Source organism: Chrysoperla carnea, chromosome 2 (genome assembly GCF_905475395.1).
Source record: "Chrysoperla carnea chromosome 2, inChrCarn1.1, whole genome shotgun sequence".
NCBI lineage: Eukaryota > Metazoa > Arthropoda > Insecta > Neuroptera > Chrysopidae > Chrysoperla > Chrysoperla carnea.
In genome coordinates this window covers 64,068,581-64,095,075 of record NC_058338.1, presented here as the reverse complement: position 1 = coordinate 64,095,075, position 26,495 = coordinate 64,068,581, and the positions used below count along the sequence as shown (strand labels likewise).

At 29.0% G+C, this 26,495-nt stretch overlaps 1 protein-coding gene across 5 annotated transcripts in view; it reads right to left on the bottom strand.

The window, feature by feature from the left end:
- LOC123291610 (fibrosin-1-like protein) overlaps positions 1-26,495 on the bottom strand; it is a 396,899-nt gene that overhangs the window by 319,270 nt on the left and 51,134 nt on the right. For 4 of the 5 annotated variants that reach the window (XM_044871954.1, XM_044871955.1, XM_044871957.1 and 1 more), the window contains exons 2-3: positions 11,099-11,179; positions 5,215-5,385 (exon numbers count right to left, since the gene is read on the bottom strand). In XM_044871954.1, the coding sequence (XP_044727889.1) occupies positions 5,215-5,385; positions 11,099-11,179 (252 nt within the window). The remainder of the gene's footprint in view (positions 1-5,214; positions 5,386-11,098; positions 11,180-26,495) is intronic. The other variant, XM_044871958.1, reaches the window with a different exon arrangement.

Below are 26,495 nucleotides of genomic sequence, written 5' to 3'. Positions count from 1 at the left end.
TGAAAATGTACATGAAAAACTCGAAACTGGGTCAGTATGGACATTGGAGTTAAAATAATTTTTATTTAACAACATATAACACACAAAAGTAAGGGTGAATTGAATTTTCAACACGATGTTAAAAGCACACAGACACTATGTTACTGTTAAAGCTATTCATTTCCAAAAGGGGGGTGAAGAATATGGGGTACAAAAAAAATGTATACTCATTGTTAACGTTTATAATAATCATTTGAAAAGGGTTAAGTTTAAATCCCTCAGTCTAATACAGGTACAAATCACATACGACGCACAGTACATAACATATTCGAAATATAAAGCTCTCCTAGTGAATTAAACAAGGGGTTTTTACACAGTCGCAGGCAGGCGACATAAACACACAACACCGCTGTATTTTAATCTATCACCAATATATGAATATAATTTTTTGGGGTGGGAGATGTAAAGGGGATAAATATATTATTATTGGATATATATGAATGTGGTTTTCGCATTTATTTACTACTCATGCAGACACAAGATAGGTAGAAAAAACGATCAGAAAACTCATGTGACTTCTATACACAGTAAAAATTCAGCTCATTATCTAGTTTCATCAACTAGTGCTTCAATTTGCGTCACTTTTCACAAGTTCGATGCAATCGCGTTGGTATTAGTGAATCGATTGAGGGCAAAGCTTGTAACTTTTTCGTATATGAACTACTTTCGAATCAACATCACGAAATGGAATGTGTTTTTTATCACAGAAAGAAGAATTATTTATTTTCAGCTTCTAATAAACCCTTATAATTGCCATTAGCAATTTGGAAAAAATAAAAGATTTTAAAGATCCTGTTATAATTTCTACTCACGCTTAATAACGAAATGTGGGATCTGCGAAAAATAAGAAAGAACATGGTGATTGTAACAAAAATGTATAGTGATCGATTATTTGATGTGTCGATGCATGTTCCTGGAGAACACAGAAATTTTTAATATTATGGTATTTTGGGATAGAATGTTCTAAGCAGATTTTAAGAGAAGACAAAAATAGACACTTACAAAGTAAGCTTAACTCGAATGACGTTTGCTTGATATATAAGGAGTTCCAAGTAAAAACAGCAGGATTCATCAAATTTCACCTTAAAACATGCAAGATCCTTAGCTGATACTGCCAGATTTCCAATTTTACTAAGCATCCGTTTTGGCAATATTCAAGAACATATCCTTTTTCTTCTAAAATTTGAATCAAGAAAAGAATGCCTTCGCTCTATAAGTGTAATGAGAAATTCTTATTATTTTAAAGCTTTCTACCATTTGATAAATTCTTGTTGTTATAACTTGAGCCATCCTGTATATAGAGGTGAAAAAACCTAATAATTTGTGTGTATCGCGCATCGTCAAAATAAAAAAATTATTTCATTTAAAATTTTCATTCGTCTGAAAAGTTTTTCCTTTTTTGCTTTGTTTTTAATCATAACATTTTCACATAATTTACACATTGTTTAATACTTTAATGCGCGTTTTTTGTATTATGTAGTTTTCACAATTTGAAGTATTTATTTTAATTTAATTAAACAAATAATTCATGTTTACATAGCCTTCGAATAGGTATATAAATAACGATGTGTGAACTGGATAATTATAAAATACAGAATTGTTTTAAAAAATTTTCCAAACTTGTTCCAATTTTATTCGTATTAATAATATTATTAAGCATTACTGTAGGAAATGAAGCATTTGATCAAGGAATTGACTCCTTGCCAGTGGAATTTTAGGGCAGTCGGTGGTAAATGTTTGTCTGATTGAACTTATAAAAGTCGTATACATGCGTACTTGTGCTTCTTCGATTCACGACCATACGGCGGGATAGAACTACCCTACTTCTGGACTCCACATTCTCTTTATTTAACATTTAAAAAAATTCGTAGCGTAGGAGCTGCGTTAGCTAAGCGCTCAGAGATTGATAATGACATTTTTCGTTTAAATTCTTTAAACATAACACGATTGAATTCGTTAAACAAAAACAGTCTTGGTCATGGTTCATTAAAAAAGGATTCTAGTGTGCATTTTATCCGATCAATTACAATTTATGTACCTATTGTCCGATCAATTACTTTGAGAAAAAAGTGTTAAATTCTCGTTAGTCACTTTTTATTAACATGACTAATATTTTAATTTATACATATTTAATGAATAAAACGCTGTTGGCCGTATAACCTCAAAAGTGGAAATAATATTTTCACAATAGAAATTCCTGTTTGGAACTATAACAATTCTACATTTTTTTTATAAAAATTATGGAAAATTGCCAAATAATCATTTAATTTCCTTATTAAACTGACATAAAAATATTTATTCACACACAGACAATTTAAAAACAAAATTTTCCGGAACTTGACAGTTGACAAGCAATTGGAAGTGAATGGTATATCAATTTTTGTCAAAAAAACTTTTCTATTTGTTATAATAAATTTAGATAAAACTTTCAGTGAATTGTACAAGTAGGTAATATAATTGATTTTCACGTTTGCTATCACTCTTGGGATTAAAAACTTACAAACATGTCCACAGGTTAATACTTATATAAACTTTATACTGACGTAATTGTTTTTCTTCATGTCATAAAGAAAATCTGAAACTTATCAGAAAACTTTGGTGTAAAATAATATTTCAATCAGAAAATAGTTTAATATTAAAAACTGATGCTAAAATACTTGCTTATTTTAAAATTGATGCTTATTTCGACTTAATCAGATACTTGGTAGCATATAATATCAAATATGTAAATATTTGCTGTCTCGCTTACGAAACGAAGCTAAGAAGAAAATAAGGATCTTAAAGAAGGATTAAGGACGATTCAATTAAAATAACGTTGAAACTATAGTGTCTGCTTCAAGAGAAGTTTTTCTATCAATGTCGAAACTTTTTTACAATGTGTCAATATGCTTTAAGAAGGATGAATTTTCTTTGACACCGGCATTAATCCCCTTCCCCGTAAATGAGCAGCATACGCCAAAATCTCACTTTAATCCACTTCCAAATATTCTAAAAAGTTTCTGATTTTTGTAATCAGTGCCATTTAATGGGAAAAATATGACAAATGTGAAAGTGATGACACTCGAACTTCAATGAGAAAATTTCTCTGGGAAAAATTCAATACAAAATCAATGGTGTGAATTAATAATTCCATACTATTGGTTATAAATGCTTTTAGCCATGACAAAATCTGCAAAGTTTCGAAATGGAAACGTTTCATGGAAACTCTTGAACCACATATAATTTAAAATGAGTTAAATACTTTTCGATTTTCTGACAAAGGAATTTAATATCACGAAATTCTTTAAATTAATGTCGGTTTTAAATAAACGTATACCAAACATTGGTTACAGTTTTTTCCGGTATATAACGAAATTTTAGCAATACTTAGTACATTTTTTTTTTAATACACATTTTTATAGAATTAAATAAATATAAAAATATGATGATATAATCAAAACCATATTACTAAGTCTAGCGCTAAGCGTAGTATTTGGCAGTCATTTCAGAACGGTTGGAAAATTGAGACGATGTTTGTCAAGGTCGTATCAAACAATTGTGTTCTCTCAAAAGATTTTTAGAGCTTACTTTCTTAATTAAACAGCAAATAGATTAACACTCAGTGAAGATGACATTCAAGTAAAACTTTTTGGTCTGAAAAACAGGTTGGGACTCTAAAACAATTGTAATTTCCTTAAAATTGGTAATTTTCAAGATTCCGGGCGACGCGACGGATTTGTGTTTCTTATTCAGTAACAGTAGAATCTTGATTATAGTTAAAAAATAAAAACCAAGGGAAATGTTAAATAATTTGAGTTATTTCTTTACTTACTAAAGGTCTAAGTTAAGGGGTTTGAATGGCTCATTTACTAATTGATGTTTAGTTACGTACTTTGCTGCATTAATAAACACAAAAGCACTATTTTAATAAAAATGAATAAAGATATAGATGCTTTAAGTTATTGAGGTCGTCAAAATATTACTTGAAGTTACTGAGGTCCAATGCACAAATTATTCAAATTATTCGTTTAAATTACACAGGCTTTGTATCTTAGGTAAAACAGGTTTTAGGCTCTGAGGGGAAGGGAATAAAAAATTAATTGATTTATAGAGGTTAAAGATATCGAGATTCTACGCTGAATTAAATTTCGCTCTCACTTAATATTGTATTGTCCAATATTGTCCAATTCTCAACTGATTACGCAATATAAAATTTTCTAGGAAACCTGAAAGATACTTCTATGCAAATTTTCATAGAGAAAAAGTGAAAAATCCCTCAACCTTAACAAAAGCCCCATAATTTTCCCGCCGTTGTCAAATACAACGTTTGGTCCTAGACCTTTACCCATAATATTTAATAAATAATAATATACAAAATATAGAAAGTTACATATTCACTCTAAATCAATTATTTTCTACATTTTACCGCTACAGTAGTTAATTTGATATTCAATTACGATTATAACCGATCAAAGATAAAATATTTAAATAAATAAATTCACATCAATAAACAAGCTTGTTGTTTATTTTGCAATATTTTTACTCTCGTCATATTCGACGGTTGTACAACCAAGCTAATACCGTAGCAAATTTCGTAACTAAATATTGTATGGTTTTAAGTATAGGTAATACATTAAGCTACACGACAGTTCTTCTGTTATGTGCCTGCAGAGAGTGGAGGTCAACACATGTAGATAATACCTCTCACTTAGATGCATTGCTTAACGCATCTATTCTGTCATACTCGTGATAGTTATATGTCTAGATGTAAATCGAACATCGTGTATATCAGATTCTTTTATTAATAGTATTAAAATATATTTTTTTAAATATTGTTTTTTATTATCGTTATACTATAATGACCAACAAATAAAAATTATCGATTAGTTTTAAACATCTTAGAAATCGTTACTAACGCAATTTTAAAATATCTGCACAGCGATATTCTTTTTTCCTATTCGGTCATTTAATTCTATAGTGTTAAATGTGTATAATAAGAATAGCATTAGTTATTGGCCAGACATCTTCTCCCCTTGCGTGGAAATTCAATTATATTTATGAGCCTTTTACGTTTTAATAATACCTATTTAGTAATAAGTAATATAAATTAATATTTCATTAGTTTAATGGATAAAATCAATTACATTTGTACAATATACAACCATAAATATTTATTATAAAAACATGAGAACTTACATGAGAAGGCGGGTGCGAAATATGATGTGATGCGGACGAATGCCGTTGTCCCGTATCCACTTTTGGTTTTTCATCTATATTGGCTACAGAAGGTACAACCGAATTCCTTTTTTCACTAGCTGTCGTTTTCGCTGTTAACTTAACCCCAGATGTTGCTAATGCAATTGCAGTCTGTAACAAAAAAATTAACAAATATTATTTTTTGACTACAGTCTTTATCAAATTCACATCGAATATTGCTGTCAAAAAGGTTAGGATTACAGTCTCGATAAAAAGCTATAATTTCCTCAAAATTTGTTCACAAATAACAGTTGTTTTTAAAAACAGTAAGGCTATTTAACGAACAGTAAATTTCAGTAGTTATTTCTTTAGTTTCGTCGAAATTTCAATTAAATTTCGAAAAAGTTCCCTCCTCTTGTATGTTGCTCTTTTCCTGACATTTTAAAATTTTAAAATATTTATATATTACTTTTTAATTCTGAGTTTAAACATATGTTCGATGTATAACCCATTTAAAAAACTATCCATGTGCTGTCATTTCCATGATTGTCTTTTTTTAATTTTTTCACAATAGAACCTTTTTATTAAATTTCGAATGTTTAATAAAAAATTGCACTCTCTTGTCACATTTAACCTGATTCGATTCAATTTAGAATATTGATTGTGGTACTCTAGTACCCTAACACAGGCTAGAAATGAAATTTTTACAGTAATTTGGTAACCCTGTATCAATGTCTCTACCCTGTATGGAAACTTCAGTAACTTTTAAGTTTCTTTTATAAATTACAACATTTTTCTATTTTAGGAGTTATTTTCTGCATATCAATTAACATGGTTATGTAAATGTTTCATTCCTGTTTAGGAATTTGATCAAACTTGAAATATAGAGTTGTTATCAAAAAAATTACAAAAATCGACGATTATTTCAACCATTGTCCTATATTTTCAAAAGGCGATAAATCTTACTACTCATCCGGTTATGAAATTCTGATATATTATAAATGTGAAATTTTGTGAGGATTAATGAATGTATCAAACTAATTATAACTACTAACCCATAGGTAAAAATTTTAAACATACAGGACATGTCACATTTAAATAAATTCATGGCCATCTTTTCTTATACTCAACGAATTGACACTATTTTACACTTAGAAAAAAATTTAAAACTGTGCGTATATTTTAGCTGTGTAAAACAATTCCTTCGAGTGTTATGGAAGGGGCATAAGTGAGATGAAGAGAGCTGGAAGCTATAAAGCGATGGTTGTTACTTTTGAGTCCAGTAAAGCGGGCGAGTATCAAGCTGGTCAAATATATCTTTAAGTTAAACTATATAAGAGCACATTTTACTGTTGGATAGTTTTCAAGTTTATTTTGCTCCTGTTAGTGTTCTGGTTTGTGTGTTTTAGTTTCATGAAAAAAGTTTTCATAATTTTTAATAAATTTCAAATTCAATTTACGAATAATTACCCATAATGTAACAAAGAAACATAAACAAAATTATAAAAAATGAAAGAAAACATAATAAATAATTATAATATACCATCGATTAAGTTATTAAAAGTAATTTATAATCATCAAGAAAAATATGGAGGTACATAAAGCTAGCCCTACTGTATTCATGTAATAGCTTAGACTCAACTTCCAGAACAACTTTAGTATATTATAAGTTTCTATTTCGGATAAACAATTAGTCAGTTGATGATTTTGACAGTTTTTTTTTAAATTTTGGTCAAATTTGAATTTGAAATATAAATATATTTCGGCAAATTTAAAACTAAATGAAGCATCGTATAAAAACTTTTGGTATCTTTACTAAAGTAAAGGAAAACGCTGTCGTCTTTATCACTGAAGATATTGAAACTGCTATAATTTGAATTTATGTATTTTGACATTCGAATAATATTTGGATTTTTAAGCAAAATTTTTGAAATCATTCAATTCTAATAGTTCATGAGAAGATTAAAAAACTTTATGGTTTAATGTACTGGCCTCCATTACATAAAAATACCGATTTGGTAGTTATAGTGAGTCGAATCCCAAACGTACCTAATACTTTCTCGCCTTCGGAACCTCAAATATGGCATAGTCAATGAGATATTTTTTTTTCGGAAATTTTCCTGAGCCAGAGTGAGTCTATTTATTCTATAATTATCAATCTGTAATAATAGAAAGCACTAAAATAAAAATTTTCATACGAACATTTTTTGGTGAGAGATTTTTCACACAGTTTCTCTATTGTATAAAACAGCTTAAAAAATACAATTAAAATTTTCCTACAAGTTTTTCTCAATTTTTCACGTTAAAATTCGATTATAAAATTTTGTAAAGAGACGGAGCCAACTAGAACATCCATATCAATAAAATATTAAAATTATTTAACTTTTACAAAACTAAATTATTCAATATATGAATTCAATTTAATAATATGTTTTATAAACGTACAGAGTACTGAGTATGTGTAGTCAGTCTGTTAGTTGAACATGAATGAGATTGACATGAACAACTAAGTTTGTTTTATTGATTTTTATAAACTTTTTATTTCTGTTATAATAAAACATTTCTCAGTCTATTCAAATATGTTTTATTCTTTCTATGTAATATTATTGATGCTGATTATAAAGAATTTTATTACACTAAAACTTATCTGTAGGTTTGTTGAATTTTCAATTTCCTTCGAAAAAAATTAACCATTTTTCTAAAATTCTCAAAAATTACGCTAATGGTACAAATATATATAGTTTTTAACATCGATAACAACCAAGAGTTAGACATTTTTCTAACCTTACTTACCTATAATTTTTCGATAATTAGTAGTATTATACTAATCGTTCAATTCGAAATTGCAAAGTATGTCTTACAACTCCAACCGTCTTACAACTAACTCAATGCGTGTCAAAGCTTCAACGCATGCCTATAACACCTCTTTCTTAGATGCATTGCTTAACGCATGTATTCTGTCATACTCGTGGTAGACCTATGCCTAGATGTAAACTGAACACTAGGTATACATTAAAATGATACACATTTATATAATTACACAAAGCAAAAACATCTAGCCAGGACACAGTAAGCAATCACTTATACTCCCCTAAGTTGTTCTAAAGGGACTTAAACCAATATAAATTAATTTTTTTAATCTGATCACCATTTACGCTCCAATACAAGACTGGCAGTGCTTAATAAATGGCGTAAGGATTAGTCATTTTATCTTGAATTTAAAGCGAATTTTAAAAAAGGTTAGGATTTTAATCTATGAGAAACTTTATTTAAAAAAGTCTTAACGCCACTTGTAAATTTTGTTTCAGGTTTGTATTATTTTTCGTTGATATAAATGACGTTGAAAAATCTTTAAATCTTTATTTCTCGAAATAAAAAAAACAAAATTATCAAAGTAGGCTAGACGCTGTGAGCTACGTCAGTATCTGACTCTCGTCCCATTTTTGAGGCTAAATACCCGTTTAACATATAGCCTAAATTATCAAAGCAAAATTAGCTTCATCTAAAGGCACAAATGAATTTTAAATACTTAGAACACAATGAGGAAACAATCATACAATTAGGCAAAAAGCTACGGTACAAGTATCAATATTATTTCCGTATTTAAAAAACTACCAAAGTTCAATTAAAGACAAAAAATAAATTTCCACAGACAAAACACAAACTATTTAAAATTAAAAATTTCTTCTTCTTAGATTTCCTTTAATTTCATAATTTTTGAAAACCGGTTGGTACGAGAGCTGGCAACTTCTTCGACAATTTATTCCAAGTGGTTTGAATTTCGGACATTTCTTTCTTTGTTGAACTTAGGTAGAAAAAAGTATGCTCTTGCACCTGAGAGCGGTGGTGTTAAAGTCACCAAATTTTTGTCTGACAAATGAAAATTATATTCTTTAATTATGAAGTCGCTCAATTAATAGTTGTGATGGGCTGGTGTAGTGCATGGTATATGCACGAAGGAGGTGCACTCACCCTCTGAAATTGAGGAGCTGATAAATGCAATTATCAGAGGAAAGGTGGCATAACACATATATGGTATCACAATGGGCTTTATAGCCTTAAGTGTGTCCTTCGTGGACAGCCAATATAACCTAACCTAACCATTAATTATGAAACCAAATTATATTTTATAATTATGAAATTAATAGAATATCTGGCGCAGTGATAGCAACGGTAAAACTGTCCAGCAATTACAATTTATATTGCTAAGAAGATATAAAAAACGATTTAAAAAAATTGTCTTAAAATGATTTTAAAAACAGAAATTTGCAGTTTTGCGGGAATTCCTACCAATAAATTCAGTAAACGTAATCAGTCTCAGGTGCCAGGCGTACTGCATTCCTGCCCAATATCAATTAGATTTAATCAAAATCCAGCCGTCTTGGAATAAGTTTTTTCGTGACATTGCCAGTTCGTGATCTGAAATCGTTTTACTTAAAAATTTCTGATTTGGAAAGTAAAATGATGATTTTACCAACAGCGATAATAGCATTATAGAATAAAGAAAATACTTTGATTAGCAGCTACAGTAATAATGGCTGTACGAACCAAAAAACACATACTAACTTTGGTTATGTGTATTATAATGGGATACGATTGTGATTGTGAATGTGAAAAGTAGGAATAAACAAAAGAAAGGATCATCTCATAAGATTACCAAGATTTAGTTATATGTCTGTTTCCTTGTGTGGCTGTACAACCGTTGTCAGTAGTCGTCAGAGAGTGGAGGATAAGTGAATTCTGAGTATGTATTCGTATAATTGGATAGATATAGATGTTATTAATAATCATAATAACTTTATAACCGGCTCTTCCAAAATCTTGATAAAATCTTCTCAATCTTTATAAATTTTTAAGAATTAGAAATATTTTACTTTTACTTAATGTGACTTTACTTAGGGTTAAGGAAGTATGTTTTAGGTATGTCAAGTTCTCAATCCTTCTTCCCTGCATTTTTCACGGCTTTCAATGCTTTAATTTCAAACTGAGTTAGAGGATTTAACGTTTGTACGTGGAATAAGTACCTTCCTGTAACCGTATATGAAATGAAGGAAGCTTGACGATGGAATTGAGCTTGGGCAGTATTGGGTTGACAAGTTTTGGTTTGCCAGCTATTGCTTAAAGCTTGACAAAGGCTAATTTATTAAACCATCGTTATCCAACCTTTGCCTCTAGTCTTGGTCTAGCGTAGTTAATAAGGCTTTGTTTACTATCTATTTCTTATTTTGCTAGCACCCAGGCTTGGCTGAAGGCGTTATAATTTGATGCATATACAAGATTGGGCCATTCTTGAATTCCAGTCTTGGCCAATGCTCAACAATCTTGCTCTTCGCTTGAATTAATGTTGGACTGGTTCTTTCCTTTATATTTATATATTTTTAGTGAACTCCTAAATCTGTGGATATTTTACATTCTCAAAAATATGAAAATAAAAATTCCATTTCAACATCAGAAAACATGACCTAGATTATGGAAATCTGCTTATGTCGAAGTTTTTATATACTCGGTGGGTAGGTACACTTTATGTCTTTGTTTGTCTAATGTAATGCCTTAAATTTTTGTTTGTTTTTGTTCCTAGCCTTAGGATAAATATGACATGATCCTTTAATTTACACACTTTTATCTATTATAATTCTTAATAAAACATTTTTCCTATATGTTTGCAAAAATAAAGCTGTTTTTATTATTATACAAAAGCATAAATTTAAAAAGTGTTTTGATTTCAGGAAATAATTAAATAGTTATGAAGTGATATGTGCATGCGTGAAATATGTAAATGAGTATAAAAAAGGGGGATAATTTTGAGTTTAAAACAAGTAAATCTTTATAATAATCAGTAAAGAAGGAACATTCAAAGCACACAAATTTTATATCTATCTCTTACCGTTTTAAAGATAGATTTTTCGTGCGAATGGAGAAGTGGTGGCATTTTGTCCAGTAACGAAGTAGAAAGCACTTTTTCGCCCTAGAACAAATACACAAAATATCGTATTTAGCGCTCATGTTATCACATTAAATGAACAGATATCAAAACAGATATTCTTTCATTTGTTTCAAACATATTATTGTAAGCATGACTAAACTTTAAACAATAAAGAAATAAAAATATAATTTTTTTTTAATATGTAATATTTCGAATGATTAAAGCATACATAAAATTTTTAATATATTTAAAATAAATTAAAACAATTAATATTATATTGGTTTTTATTTGATATTCAGACTTTCCAAAAAAGAATTACATAAATTTTCATGGTATCTTCGAAAAATGTTTAACTACTGTGCTTTTATACTCAAGCGGGATAAGTAATATTTTCTACACTGTTTTTCGTATTCGTTGTGTGCATAGTCATGGTAGGGACAATAAAATCGATGCCAGCGCTTCCAGTAAAAAATTTAAGCGATAAAGGAGGCTGTTTTGACTAATTTGCAATTCTTTACATGTAAATGTTATGGTAAATGTCAAATTAAAATTATTGAAAAACACTATTTAATTAAATTTAATGCATTAGAAATTGTGAAAATAAGAAATCAAATTGCATAAATATTATTTTTCAAATGTAAATTATCATAATTATCTATTTAAATTTGTGGGCAATAATATTAAATTTTCAATGTAAGTCATAAATACAATCGATACAATTATATATGCATCCATACAATTATATAATTAAAGTTACCATGGAAATGCCTCCAATAAAACTCAAGCACGGTGCGAATAGCACTCAGTGGCCAATTAGCTATTTGTTATTTATTTTACAAGCAGAAAGAGAAATGAGAAGACAGAAAAAGTGTGTGAGAAATTCGCACGAATTGTCTTTTACACACACCCGAGGAGTAAAAGCACTCACTGTGTGCGTTTTGTAAATCCACTCCCGGGTGCAATTAACCATTTTTCGCATTCGCTATGCAATATACTTTCATGAATAGAATAAAAAACAACTCAAAAAACCTAAATAAGATATAGATGTTTTTTTTATATTACTTACAGAATTATAAATAATACATTTAGGAGGTTGAACTAATCGAACACAAAAAAAAAAAAACAAGTTTCACTGCATTACCCATATGCATATTATAACACATAATATTTTATCGCGTGTATTAAAGTCAATAAAGCAATACACATACAATTACAGTCAATTAGGAATCATTATTTTAATAATTAATGTAGGAAAAAAAATTATACATTAGTGCAGTAATACTATTAGACGAACATACATTTATAATGTTTATTTATTATTGGAAAATAATCATTCATTATAATTATTGTTATATTAAATTAAAATAATAATTATATATGCCATCAAACTTTTTTTAATAGGTTTTTTTTATTTTGATCATATTTTTGCACCATAAAATGAAGAGGCTGTTGAACTATTTATTATTATTTAGTGGCACAAATAAGGTTTTATAGTTGTCGATAAGCCTATTGATTACCTATTGTTTATGTTTCTTGCATTATAAGTGTTTGTTTTTCAAAATCAGGCGCTCTATCTGTTTTTCTGAAAATAAAAAGAGGTTATGAACGTTTAGGGTACTAAATTTACAGAAAATGCGTTCCATGAAATGAGTATCCTATATGCATAAAACAGACATCATATCTATCATTTCTCAAGCCACTTTTTCTATGGATCCGCGAAAAGTTTCTTATTCCGTTATCAAATTCCATGATTTACCACTCATTTTAAACTTTATTGTGGTGGGTAATGAAGAAAAAACAAGCTAGAGAAATAATATATTAGTTTTGTTCATTATGTAATTTGTATATCATATTTGTAATATAATTGCCTATACATAATAAGAAAGTTAATTACTTACTAAGTATTATTTCTCTAGCTTGTTTTTAGCCACGAGTACCGTACTAACGAATCGGCGGAAATATGTTTCCGCCAAACATATCAATGATATTATGTATTATTTAGAGGCAAAAGGTCGCAAGCAAAAGATAGATTGTTCATTGTCTAGTTTTCTATATTAATTTACTCATGCTTTACACTTCTTGAGAGAAAATTATAAAGGAGAATCGTACAGCGACAAAGGCGAGAGAATTAGTTCTGTACTGTTTTTTCAATCTCTCTTCTGAAGTAAGATTCGTCTTTATTTTGGTGATATATTAAGCTGCACTGTAAATACTGTTTTTTACGAGTAAACTATGTGTCGTCCATATTTTCTAGAAATTTATTTCGAAAACCAAAAATTTCCGAACAAATGTTCACAGCTAATTTTATTGCTTATGAAATTTTCTTCTTTTTTTTTTTTTGTAAATATTTGTCCCACAAACAAAAATTTTTAAATATAAGTTCGAATTTTAGTTTGCCTTGGTCAGTGTAAGCTTTCAAAGGGGTCAATTTAAATGGGATTTTTTTATTTGAAGGCTGGTTTAATTAGGAGGTTTTTCATTTACATTTTTCGTTTTTGAGAAGATTATTAAATGATTTCATTTCTGTATAGAAAAGGCTGATAATAATGTAAGAGTTAAAAAATTAATTTCTACATTGGAAATTTAAAACTCACAGCGTCTTAATAATATTATTTTTAACTCTACAAATTTTATCGTCCTAAAATTATGAAACTCAATTTTACATGCTTTAAGATAAAATTAAAAATAAACCCACTTGAACATATAATCTTTTCTTTAAGCTTTTGTCATCAAAAAAACTGCAACCTCAGTAAAATCTTAAATCAACAATGCGCTATTGCGCGAATAAAAACACAAATGATTTTTTGAACGAGTTTGAAAATCAGCTGTTTTAAAAATGTAATGGCAGTGACCGCAGGTGAATATACACAATACATGTTACGATTTTTTTCTTTTTGTATTTTTTAAATGAAATACACTTTACAATCTTTTTCAAAACCAACATAGAGGCAGATAGATGAAGATAACAATAAAAATAAACAATCCGTGATGGATATGACCTTTAGAGGGCAAATAAATGACTTCCTGATTAAGTTAATTATATAGTTTAAACTGCTGATTAGGTCCACCATTCTCACGAAATACAATTGAAATTTTGCGAATTTCTTGCCAAGTTGCTTGATTCTAATTTCTACACCATATTTTTGCAAGAAGTTAACCTAAAAATTAAATTACCATAGTGAACGAAATGGAAAATTTAAATTTCAACTAAATTATTTTTTATATTAGAATAGATAAGACAGGCGATAACTTCTAGCAATTAAAGTTTCAGCACAAGATATCAAACCTCTAAAATGTTAAGAACGAATGCCTTTTAAATTTAATTTATTAAGTACAAAACCTACTTGAATGAAAATTATTATATCAGTTGGAGACGATACTGAAATTGTCTGTTGCGATGCCATTTTAATAAGCAATGCAAAAGACTAATTTATAAAGCACTAGCGACGCGCCCCGACTTCGCACGGGTGCAATGCTGATACTAAATATACTACAGAAAAACTGTGAACGTTGTATATAAAAACATAGCGGCCCGCTCTGGCTTCGCACGGGTATAAAATATATAGCCTATGTGATTAAAATCGATCCAGTATTTTTGATTTATTCATTACAGCCCGTGGCCCGCACGCGTTAAATTTGCAAAAAAACAATCCCCCTTTCCCTATACCATGAAGATTTCCTGCTATCTTTGGAATATCTAAATTCATTCACTACATTTTTACTTATTTACGACATCACATTAGAAACCTCAAAAATAGCAGTACTTCCACTATTTAATGGATGTTATTATACATATAAACCTTCCTCTTGAATCACTCTATCTATTAAAAAAAACCGCATCAAAATCCGTTTCGTAGTTTCAAAGATTTAAGCATACAAAGGGACATAGGGACAGAGAAAGCGACTTTGTTTTATACTATGTAGTGATGTGGATCGGAGTTACTAGTTACTATGTTTCATGCTTTGCAAAATCGTGGGCAGCGTGTGTCATATCAGGTAGAACTTTTTATAAATTTTCCCAGTTTTTAAAAAGCAAAATTCCTAAATTTTGAGTAGAGGATTAAATTTTTTTTAACTAGGCGTTATATTTTATATACGATTAAATTTTGAATTCGTTTTTCGGGACAAGTTACGTAATTCTTTTTTCAAAAAGCGCAAAATAAAAAAACTGAATCACTAACTATAATATTTAAGTGTTAAATAAAGATAGAATAACATCCCATTGATAATAAAACCATAAATGTGTTTCTTTTTTACATAAATTCAATGTAAAAGTAAAGTATAATATTGCAAAAGTATTTTCTATTTCACTTGGATTCATTGCATTATTGCTTTTTATTCAAATTTCTTCCAAAAGTATAAACCTATACCCTGTATCAAAAGCTAATGGTGGAGGGTGCGAATGTGTAAAAAAAATTTGTTTCGTGAACTCCAGAGCACAATTTATGAGTTTTTGGGATATTTCAAATTTTTTTTCGCTATGACCACATTTAGTTTAAATGAGCAGACGTTCGGTTATTTACTAAGATCGATGTAATAAAAACTGGGGTTGATTTTAGCTATTTGGTTGTGGAATCCCAGAGGGAAAGCTCAAATTTTTCAAGGTTATGAGTTAGCGTCAAGAATGTGCTATTTAAGCGTGTCAACTTCCCAGCTAAACTTTGATTTCTTATGTCAAAATATTATGTTTTTACGCAGCTTTAATGGCTTTGAAAATCTGTGCAGCCTCTCCAAATTAAGCTAGAGGGTTGAAAAACGATATGCAGATTGGGTTAATATCAAGAATATGCCTTTAATTGTTTCAACTTTTCAGGCCTTCTTTACAGCTCTTTTATGTGGATTTAACATGTTTTCATGAATTTGAAATAACGTAAATCCCATTTCAATAAATAACATCCTTTAATAAAAACTATTTAAAGAGGGAAAAATATGACTTTAGTGACGGAGTTCTGTAGCTCACGAGTTTTTTCATTTATAAGAAGAACCTATACATACTATATGTATACTGTGGTGTGTATGAACAAAATACTCACATATATACTATATAGGTATATACTCCAACTCCAACCTACATAATATAACAAAGGGAATAGTAGTAGTAGTGCATTTTATATTTGAGCATAACATTGTTGCCAACTTTAAATATTTTAATATTGTTTAACATAAAATCTATACTTTATATGGAATCAGTAATTTATATACATTTTAATATTCATTGTGAAATCAAACATGGCAATGGTTAAACGTTCGCACAACAAAACCACGTAAATTATCGGTATTTACCTCAAAAAAAAAACGCAACGTACAATCGCTTGTCTTTTTATTTTTTTTTTTGAATCTTTAAGGAGTATTTATTTTTAGGTTCAAGAATCTAATCTACACAGAACTTAGTTTAGCAGCCTGTATCACCATAGAATATATAAAAATTTGAGCGCCGTCAGACAATCTAATTTGGTAGAACGGTTCTTGAAGATAATTAAGTGAGCAAAGTGTGAGAAATGAAATATTTTGTCATATTCGTATATCCTAATTCTTAGGGGAACAACAACATATATATTTCCTGATCTTTGTTACTAAAATCCAAAGTTTCCAGAGAGATGTTTTTCAAACTATTAAGTGAAATAAAATAAAACTGCTTACGCAGCATGTACACGCTACTTTTTCAAAAGATAATTCAAGAAGCATAATCATCTTCTAAAATTACGAATTTTACATATTATCTTGTAAGTTCTTCATATTATCTTGGAGTTTCATAACACTTCAAAGTAAGTTTGTACTGTCCTGAATTGGTAGAGAGAAGAATTAGTAAAAAATTAGTTTTTTTAAACATTTTGGGACATGGCGATATCTTGAAAACAGCATTTTAACAAAAATGCCTACGAAATCTTCAGACTTTATTACGCTACCATAAAGATAGAGAAGGGGGAAATACTACAATTTTCATTTGGCAACGTAGATTTGTGTATTAGTGTCTCAGTTAGCAGATCCTATTCCTCATGTAAAGTTCACAGTTCACCCTTTAAAAATATTATAAGTTCAAATCGCTGATTACGCCTGAACGAAGTCCAAATTCCTGAAAAGTTACTATAAATTTTTGAATTATTTTTGTATGTATAATCAAATTTATTTTTTATATATGTAGGCAGTGATGGTTTTTTCAATGGCCTATTTTATATATGCAGGCACTGGCCTTGGGCATCAACGCAGAGAGGCATCGAGTATTAAACTTCTGATAAAAAATGTATATTACTATTTAATTTTAACGATATTATCAAAGATTTCACTATTAAAAAGTCAAGTGAACAACATTTCAACTACTAAAGTATAACCTTAAAATTTTAACTTGGTAACTGTTTACTTCAAATAATTAAAAACCAATATGAAAAAACTATGGACAAAACTACTCGAATGTATGTTACAAAGTGCGTTTTACAATTATTTCATTCAATTTAACAAAAAGTCATAAGAATTCAGAAAAATCTTTAAAAGTAAAGCACGTAGTAATTTTCATCACTTCCTTCCCTGGTGATCTATTTCCAGCCCAAGCCCTTTCAACAAAATCGTTGGTTAGTCCATGAAGAGAATAACAATTTGTTATTTTATATGTATAAAATACCGACAAACAGTCTTTTTTTTCAAAATCAATAAAAAGATAATAAAAATGAAGTCATAAATATGAAAAATATTAGTTATTTTTTATATCAAATCTAAAACAAAAATATTTGACAACAATGTTAAAAATATATTGTTTAGAAGATGCGATAACCTTCTCTCAGCTGGTGGATCTCCTCTGTACAGCAGTGTTTTAACTTCTTGTGCACAGTGCAAGCCGTCCACTAGGCACTCCACACTACCGATGATGGGGTAGTTAACCTCTGGTTATACCCAAGGTAAACAGGCCGCTGTCCACCATCCGTATATAATGAAGGAGAGTTCATATTCACACCAATGACAGTCTCTTACTTACTTGAAGAAGAACATACCGAATAGATTTACCTGTTCTGGTATTATAAGCATACATATATACATATTAACTGCGGTGTACATGTAATATATATAGACAACAAATTTACTCTCGGAAATGTCCAAATATTAACCTTTGCACTTGTTGAAAAAAAATTATTTCATTTATATCTTTTGCTAATTTTATAAAATTTGATATCAACCAGGTTATGTAAATTAGATTGAGAATATTTTAAACACAGCTTATATAAGATTAAATCTTCTCACGTAGGTATAATACGAATTACGATAATGTCAATGAACGTTCAATATTCAAAACATTACTTTTGAAAGCAAAAATGGTCGATTCTTTTTTGGATTTGCAGCTTTTATCTTTGATATTAACGGAGCCTAAAAAGCCTTTGATTGCTCAAAGTTTAAAATTGATACATATCGTTTTATTTTTGTTATTAGAACAGAAAAGTTAGCGAATAGCAAGTAGAGAAAAAATTTTAATAGAAAATGATATTTAAAGGACAAGCTTTTATTAAAAAATATAAAATAATTATTTCTATGAGTCACTCATTGATGACTGTTTGTAAAAGCTGGACGCGCTCAATTTAAAATAGCAAGGATGATTTGGAGAGCTTCATAGCTTGTACAATACAAAAAACCATGTATGAATGGCTCATAGAAATAATTATTTTCTGCTTTTTAGCACAAGAAAATATTGTCAAAAAGTCTTCTTTTTTTTTAAATCTAAAAATTTATACCAAATATGGTGGAAGCGATGGAAAAATCGGGTCATGCTCAGCAACTACTCTCATTTGATACCAATATGATGGGAGTGCATTTAAATGACTAAATCGCTATCTTGGGCGGTCCGGTATAATGAATATAGAAACACGTCCCTTAGCTAACCCTGTATTGCTAACCAAATTAAACGTGTTTACAAGAATTTCAGCTCAATCGATTGATGATAACTGTTTTAAAACTGAAAGATTTAACCTGAACAAATTTAAAATTTATCCTGGCGATGTGAAAGAGAACACTCTACTTACGAGAACTTTCGTAGAGAAAAAAGTTGCTAGGAAGCAATGTGCGCTAGGAAGCACCCATATCTAAGTGTCACATTTCTATAAAAATATTAAATACATATTGTAATTAAAAAAATATTAAATAACAACTAATCGAATATATTGTGATGAATATTTAAATAGCCATGTTAAATAAATAATAAAATAATTCATGAATATTTCAAATTAACATGATCAATTTATTGCTTATAAATATCTGTTATACAAGATGTACGAAAAGAAATTATGTACCACCTATATTAAAGTAGTAAACACAATTTTAAGTTTAAACAGCATCCGACAGTTAATTATTTAAATATCATACATATACTGAGGTATCACCAAAGAGCAGGCAGGCATTGGCGAGTTATTTAAAAAAAAATCAAAGACAACTTTATTGAGTGCCATAAACTTTATTGTGTGCCTCTTCATGCAAGTCCGCATTGCTCATAGAAGAGGAAGCTAGACGGGTATACGACTCTTCTACCTTTCTCAGTTTCTCAGTAATGAGATAGGTAGAAAAAAAATGTTGTCTCTCTGTCTTACTCGTATTATTGGTTGACACTGGTAGGTTGTCGCTGTCTTGCTCGTTATTTAGTTACAGAAGTATTAGGGACTTCTCTGGGTCACATTTGCCCATGCCTGCCAAAGATATTATAGAAAACATAGAGGCTTAATTAAAAGCATAGGAAACACAATAAGTGAATTATTGACCGTTAAAAAAGAGACCGAAAAAGGGGACCGTCTTCCTTCTTGGTCTCTCAGCCTGACAAAGTGGAATATATATATTTTGAATTATTGTATAAATACGTGCATGCCTGTGTATTTCATAAAAGTAATATAAGCCAGACGAAGGCAGCTGCACGCGTACTTTTTTAAGGTCTCTCTTTATAACGATTAAGATTATAATTATTAAGATTGTATATTTGTAGGAAATGAAAGAAAGTGAACTTGAATTCACTATGAATTTAATTTAAATAAAACTTTGTGCTGAAATTGTGATAAATGAAAAAATATTTCAAACAAAACTTCTATGTGCAGATAGACAGATGTACCAATATTTCCAAGCGGGAGGTATACATTACATATAATCAGGCTATAATTGCATGCAAGCAGAATTTCAGTATTTTGAATTTTATTTCATCGAAAATATTACCTACCCGATGCGTAAGCGGATCGTGAAATAGTGAACAATATTGGTATAGTTCCATCTGAAACATTATGTGTCCATGTTCATATTTGTGTTTCAAAAGAAATTTATCAATTGTCTTTGAACACTTTGTGCCTGGATTATTTTAAATAATACGGCAATATTTAATAACATAATATTACGAGTCTAAATAATTTGTCATTATGTACATATTTAAATAATATAAATAAAAATAATTAATTATTTTCAACGTATTATTTATTTATTTTTAATTAGATTGTACGATGTCTGTTTACTTTTAGAAAATTTTTACCTTCAAGTATGTTGTTTTATAACATTATTTAGATGAATTATCTTGATACCTGTTCCATGTTCAAAAATAGATATGCTAGATCAAATGATATTACTTTCAATGAATGGTTTTTCGCATTAGCCATTTAAGTGAAATATTCTTCTTTAAGTATACCTTTAATAGCAGCAAAACGGTGTAATGGAAAAATATAGAATAAACAAGTAAAAACAAACAATTAACTGAGTTATTTGTTGAAATACCATGTAGAGACAGTAAAGAACACACACCCATAACTGATTTTCCCATATGAATACATACTATAAAATTTTCACCTAATTAGCGCCCTCGTAGATAAACAGTAATGTTTACAAAGAAATATTTCAAACAAAAGTTGTTCATTTTTTTATAATAAGGTATATTTTTTTACATTTAAACTTTTTTTCTGTCTCTAACGGTTTACAAGATGGGTCCTACGGACAGATAACCGAAAATGGACTAATTAGGTGATTCTATGAACAACTATACCAAAATTTTGTTCGTATCATCAATATTTTTAAGCGTTACAAACTTGGGACTAAACTTAATATACTATGAATATTACATATTATTTCATATACACATGGTATAAAAATATATCTTAACGGTTGCAAATGACCTATTCTTCTTTTATCTTTATTTAAAGAGCTTAAACGAATAAATACCACTTTTCGAGTACAATTTTACTAATAAGTTGCCTTTTCCTCCCACTATCATTTCCCCAAAGTCTCGACAAAAAGTTTTGAGAAAGTACGTTGAACGTATAGTGTATTTATATTAAAACATGTGTTAAATTAGTAGCAAAATTAGCCGCCACAATTCGATTGCAAAGAAAAAATAATTTTAATTGTTTAAACAAAATTAATTAATCGCCTTCCAACTTTAGAAAGTTAAGACTTTTTTTAAAATAATTAATTTTATAATACAATGGTTTAAATTGGTAAAAAGAAGTTTTAATTAACAAAACTTAAATCACAGTTTAAAAATAAAAAAAATTAAAAAAACAAAAAGATTTAATTTAGTGAGTTAAGAAACTAAATGCTTTTTTTTATTAATAAAAGATTTTTGTTAATTGTAACAATTAGTTTTCATGTCAAGAATAACTTCTCTCTAATTCGTATTAAATGTTAATGTAATTTTAATTGCATTTATCCGTATGTAATGTGATATACATAAAAATTTCTGATCACGTTCATTAAATTCAATCCAAGATGTTCTTCATTTTTTATATTTTAAATATTCATTATTTTATATATTATTATAAAATTATAGACTGTGATCTTATGTGCGTTCATCACTTAAAAACTGTTCAAGCTATGAATATAAAAACTACCAAGATAGAATTTTTAAATTTTCTTTATTATTACTCGCAAATTTAGATTTTTATTTTATTAAGAAAGGACCCAAATAAATTAAAAATTAAGGCTCGTCAGTCAATCTACTTGCGAGACAGTATTGGTGTGAATGTGCATATTACAGGAATTCTTCTGCATGTTAAGACATGTTACGTATTCGTATAGTAACCACTATTTTTCCTATGTCTGATCATCGCTGAAAAATGAAAAGTTTCCAAGAGCGTTTTTTTTAAATAATTCACTGATTCGAATTCCAAAAATTTTATTAAAACCTGAACTTAAGTAATCAATGGAATTTAAATTTAAAAAAATTATCTGATAAAAAGGGCAAAGATTGAGACTTCTACACAGGATGCAATGACAGAGAGTACAAGTTATAAAGAAAATTCTTTCTGTTCGTTTTTTCTTTTTGGAATTTTCTAAATTTTGGAATGGCGGGCATCTGCTTGTTAACTTATAAACGGAACAAAATATAAAAATTATTATTTAAGCACCATTTATACACTTAAAGACGTCAGCATCAGCGGGGAGTTTGTTGTTCCTTTAAAAAATAATATTAAATTGATTTCAATTGAAAATATGAATGATGTTTTGACCTTTTTAGTAAATTCTTGTTGTATAAGTGGGGATGAATAAAAACTGTAGAGTTCATACTATTAACTTTCTGATTTATTGTAATGGTCTAAGAACCAGAGGCTGAAAGAAATTTTGACCTGTATTTTTATTTTAACTTCTTATGCCTGAGCGTGACTCATTGATTTGACCGGCGATTCCTGTAATCTCTTGATAGGTTAACGACGCCCTAGTAGGTTAGCCCTTTAGTAAATATTATATTATTTAAAAAAAATTAATATTTTTATTTTTTTGACTTCTTGGCTACCCAAGATTTCGAAATCGATGCATCGCGCGTCTAGCCGACCATTAAAAACACTTATACATGTATACCTAACATATATTTCATACAAGTTGCCTGTTTTTACTTTATTGATATATGGACTGTTTGATTAATTAATAATTTATTGTGCTACTAACTCATTCCACCAGGTTTTAGCAAGAAAATGAGCAGTTTATTTCATGTTCTGTTATTCTGTTGTTCAAAGTTGTCATCTTTGAATATACTAAAAATAATTTATTTCAATTTTCGATGTAAATACGATAACTTTCTATCATAAATTTAATAATTTTAAATGTGGCGCTTTCTCCATATGGAATTTATTTGAATCAGATTCTGTAGCATAAATATTTTATACATTATTAAGTTTTAGGTGTTTGACACATATCGACATTTCTAATTAACGATGAAGTTGCCTTTTAGAGAGTTATTCATGCGAAAGAGCCCTTTGTATTGAGTACCTATAAACAGCATTCCTGGAAATGTAGGATATTTAAGACTCCAAGTTCTTAGTAATGCTCACAACCTATTTTTATTTGAACCAATACAGGGTGGTTCAAGTTATAACAGCAGTGTTGAAATTTAAGGAAAACAAGTGAAAACAAACAATTGACTGAGTTAATTGTTGAAATACCATGCATAGTCAGTGTTGATTTCTTTATCACATTACACAAACATGTGACACATACATAACTGTCAATCAAGTATAGTACATATTATAAAATTTTCGCCTAATTGGCGCCCTCACGGGTAAACAGTAATGTTTATGAAAAAATGTTTCAAACAAAAGTTGTTTAATTTTTGATAAGGAACATTTTTTACATTTAAACTTTTGTTCTATCTCTAACGGTTTACAAGATGGGTCCTACGGACCCAAGACCCAATTGACCTATGATGCTCATTTACGAACTTGACCTCACTTTTTACGCCCTGAGTACCCTGTAAAAATTTCAGCTCGATATCTTTTTTCGTTTTTGAGTTATCGTGTCCACAGACGGACGGACAACCGCAAATGAACTAATTAGGTGATTTTATGAACACCTATGACAAAATTTTTTTCCTAGCATCATTATTTTTAAGCGTTACAAACTTGGGACTAAACTTATGTATATTTCATATATAACATACATGGTATAAAAAGGATATTTTTGTGTATACATATTGCCAAAACTGCTAAGAAAAATTGAAAATTTGAACAAAATGAAAACAATTTATTTTGAAAATTTACAACGTTAAGAAAAAATAAACACAAAGAAATTTTTGTTACTATAAATATCAACAAAACTATTTATAAACTGAATCTTTCGACAAAAAAAAATTGAAAATTGTGTCATGAGTGCTTTTTCCTTGTAAAATAAATTCTCAGTTGGTAAAAACATTGCAACAAAGAAGAACGATAAATAATATTGAATGTCTTAGAGTTTATCGTTGTGAATGAAAGTTTTTCATTCTACACATATGGTTATCAATTTTGTCAACATGCAACCATTTTCTGAAAAATGGATATGTGATTTTTACTAAAAAATGGAAACATAAACAGATGAATAATTAAAGGTATGGCGAAAATAGTACTTAAAATAATACATAATTACATTATTCTTATTGCTTTCAAACGTAATTTTTCACAAATTCTCTTTTTCTATCTGAAGGAAAAGGGTAGAGTGGACCATTTTAATATACTATGAATATTAGCTCGTTTCATAGTTAACATATCAAACAATAACTTGCAACAACAACAAAAATTGTAGTGTTTGATAGGGAGCATCATATTATGATATCAGATTAAACCTACTTCTTCGGGTTGCTTTAATAGTCAATTTAGATTCTAAAAGGTATTAGAGATAGAATAACACTTGAAATTAGAAAGTTGATCTTCAAAAACATTCTTTCAAAAATCTTTATTACATTTAATCTAAAAAAACATGCTAGCTTTAGCCAAAGGTTGCCAAGGATAAGATATTCGCTTGTGTCCAAGACTTTAACATGCAATTCAAGTTTCAAAGTTATTACACTTTGTCCTTCAAATAATCTTGAAAATTTATCTAGACTTAATAGACGGATGATCTTTATTGATAACTTTTTCTAAAAAAGTTTTCTAAAGCTATTGTATTTTCTTTCAATTAAATGCAAAAATGGCTTATTTTTTAGTCACATTTCGTTCGAAAGCCAACGATTTTCGAAAAAAAATGTTAAATAAAAAATGTTTTAATTTTTTTTATTTGGATAAACTTTCTAATTTAAAGTGTTATTCTATCTCTTATCTTTTCGAATCTAAATTGACCACCAATCTTATGTCAGGACATGATGCCACCCATCAAACTCTGCAAATATTTTTGATTGGTTAACTACAAAACGAGGTATTAGGACCCCCATCTATATGCAGAAGATTAAATATGCGGCACTATAATTTCGAATCATCAATTGTAAGTAAACAGAAGTAATTACTGACTACTTCCCCCCCCCCCCCCAAAAAAAAAGTTTGTGATGACGCCACTGTTGAGATTTTGTATTTGGTATCAACTTCTTAGGATGCGGCTTGGATAGAAACAATCAAGATTTGATACTAGTTATTATAAATCTGTGATACAGAAAGATCCTATAAACTGTACGAGTAAAAAAAGCTAACATCCACAATCGCAGCTTGGTTGTCTGAACTCAAGCCTTAGTAACATGAGAAAATTTTCGGAATAGTTCTCTTTCACAGGACCCAAACAACTTTTACAACTTTCACAAGTAAGAAATTGATGGATATGCATTTTTCTTAAAGGAAAACCATCGAATAACAATTTTAAGTTCAGTTTCCGCACGTCAAAAACTTTGGAAAAATTTATCTATGTTTCATAAATAAAATTTGTGATGACCTGATCAATGCATCAAGAATAAAATTCTATTTAATTGAGCGTAGTGACTATTTATTCTATAAAAGAGAGAGGGCTAGATTTTAGGAAAGAATTAAAGCACAAAATTGACAAAACTGAAAACATTGTTAAATTAAAATTTCCTTTTTTTCACCTGGTTTCGTGGAAATAAAACTTACTAAAGGAAAAACATATTCAGTGTGTTTGGAAAAAATACATTAAGTTAAAAAATATGTTCGAAATAAGTTAAAAGGAAGGCACATTATAGGAAGAAAACGAAAGATATATAAATGTTTGTGTGTTGTATGTGACGATAATGATGATTACAAGCAACGATGCGAGCAAGCCTTACGTCTTTACGCAACGTTATTTAGCATATCTTGTAAGATACAAAAACGTACGTTCGTGAATGAAGGATATGATAAAGAAATTTCTTTGTATCTTATGTGACATCACAAATATATATTGTTGACGTATAATAAATAAATACATACAGAACATGTCAACATTTATATAAATAACATTTGTTGTTATCTCATTTTATCAAATACTGTATCACAACTGCTTTCAAATTAGCTACGTAAATATATCCAACTATTTTCAATTCAAGTACATCTCAAAACTTCGTCTAGTTTGTATACAAAATTATTAAAGGAAAAAAGTTTTACTCTTTCCATTACTTCCACATTTAATGAAATTTGAAAGGCCTGGTTTGAGATTCTTGAGTAAATATTAAATTATTAAACAAGTCAAAAAA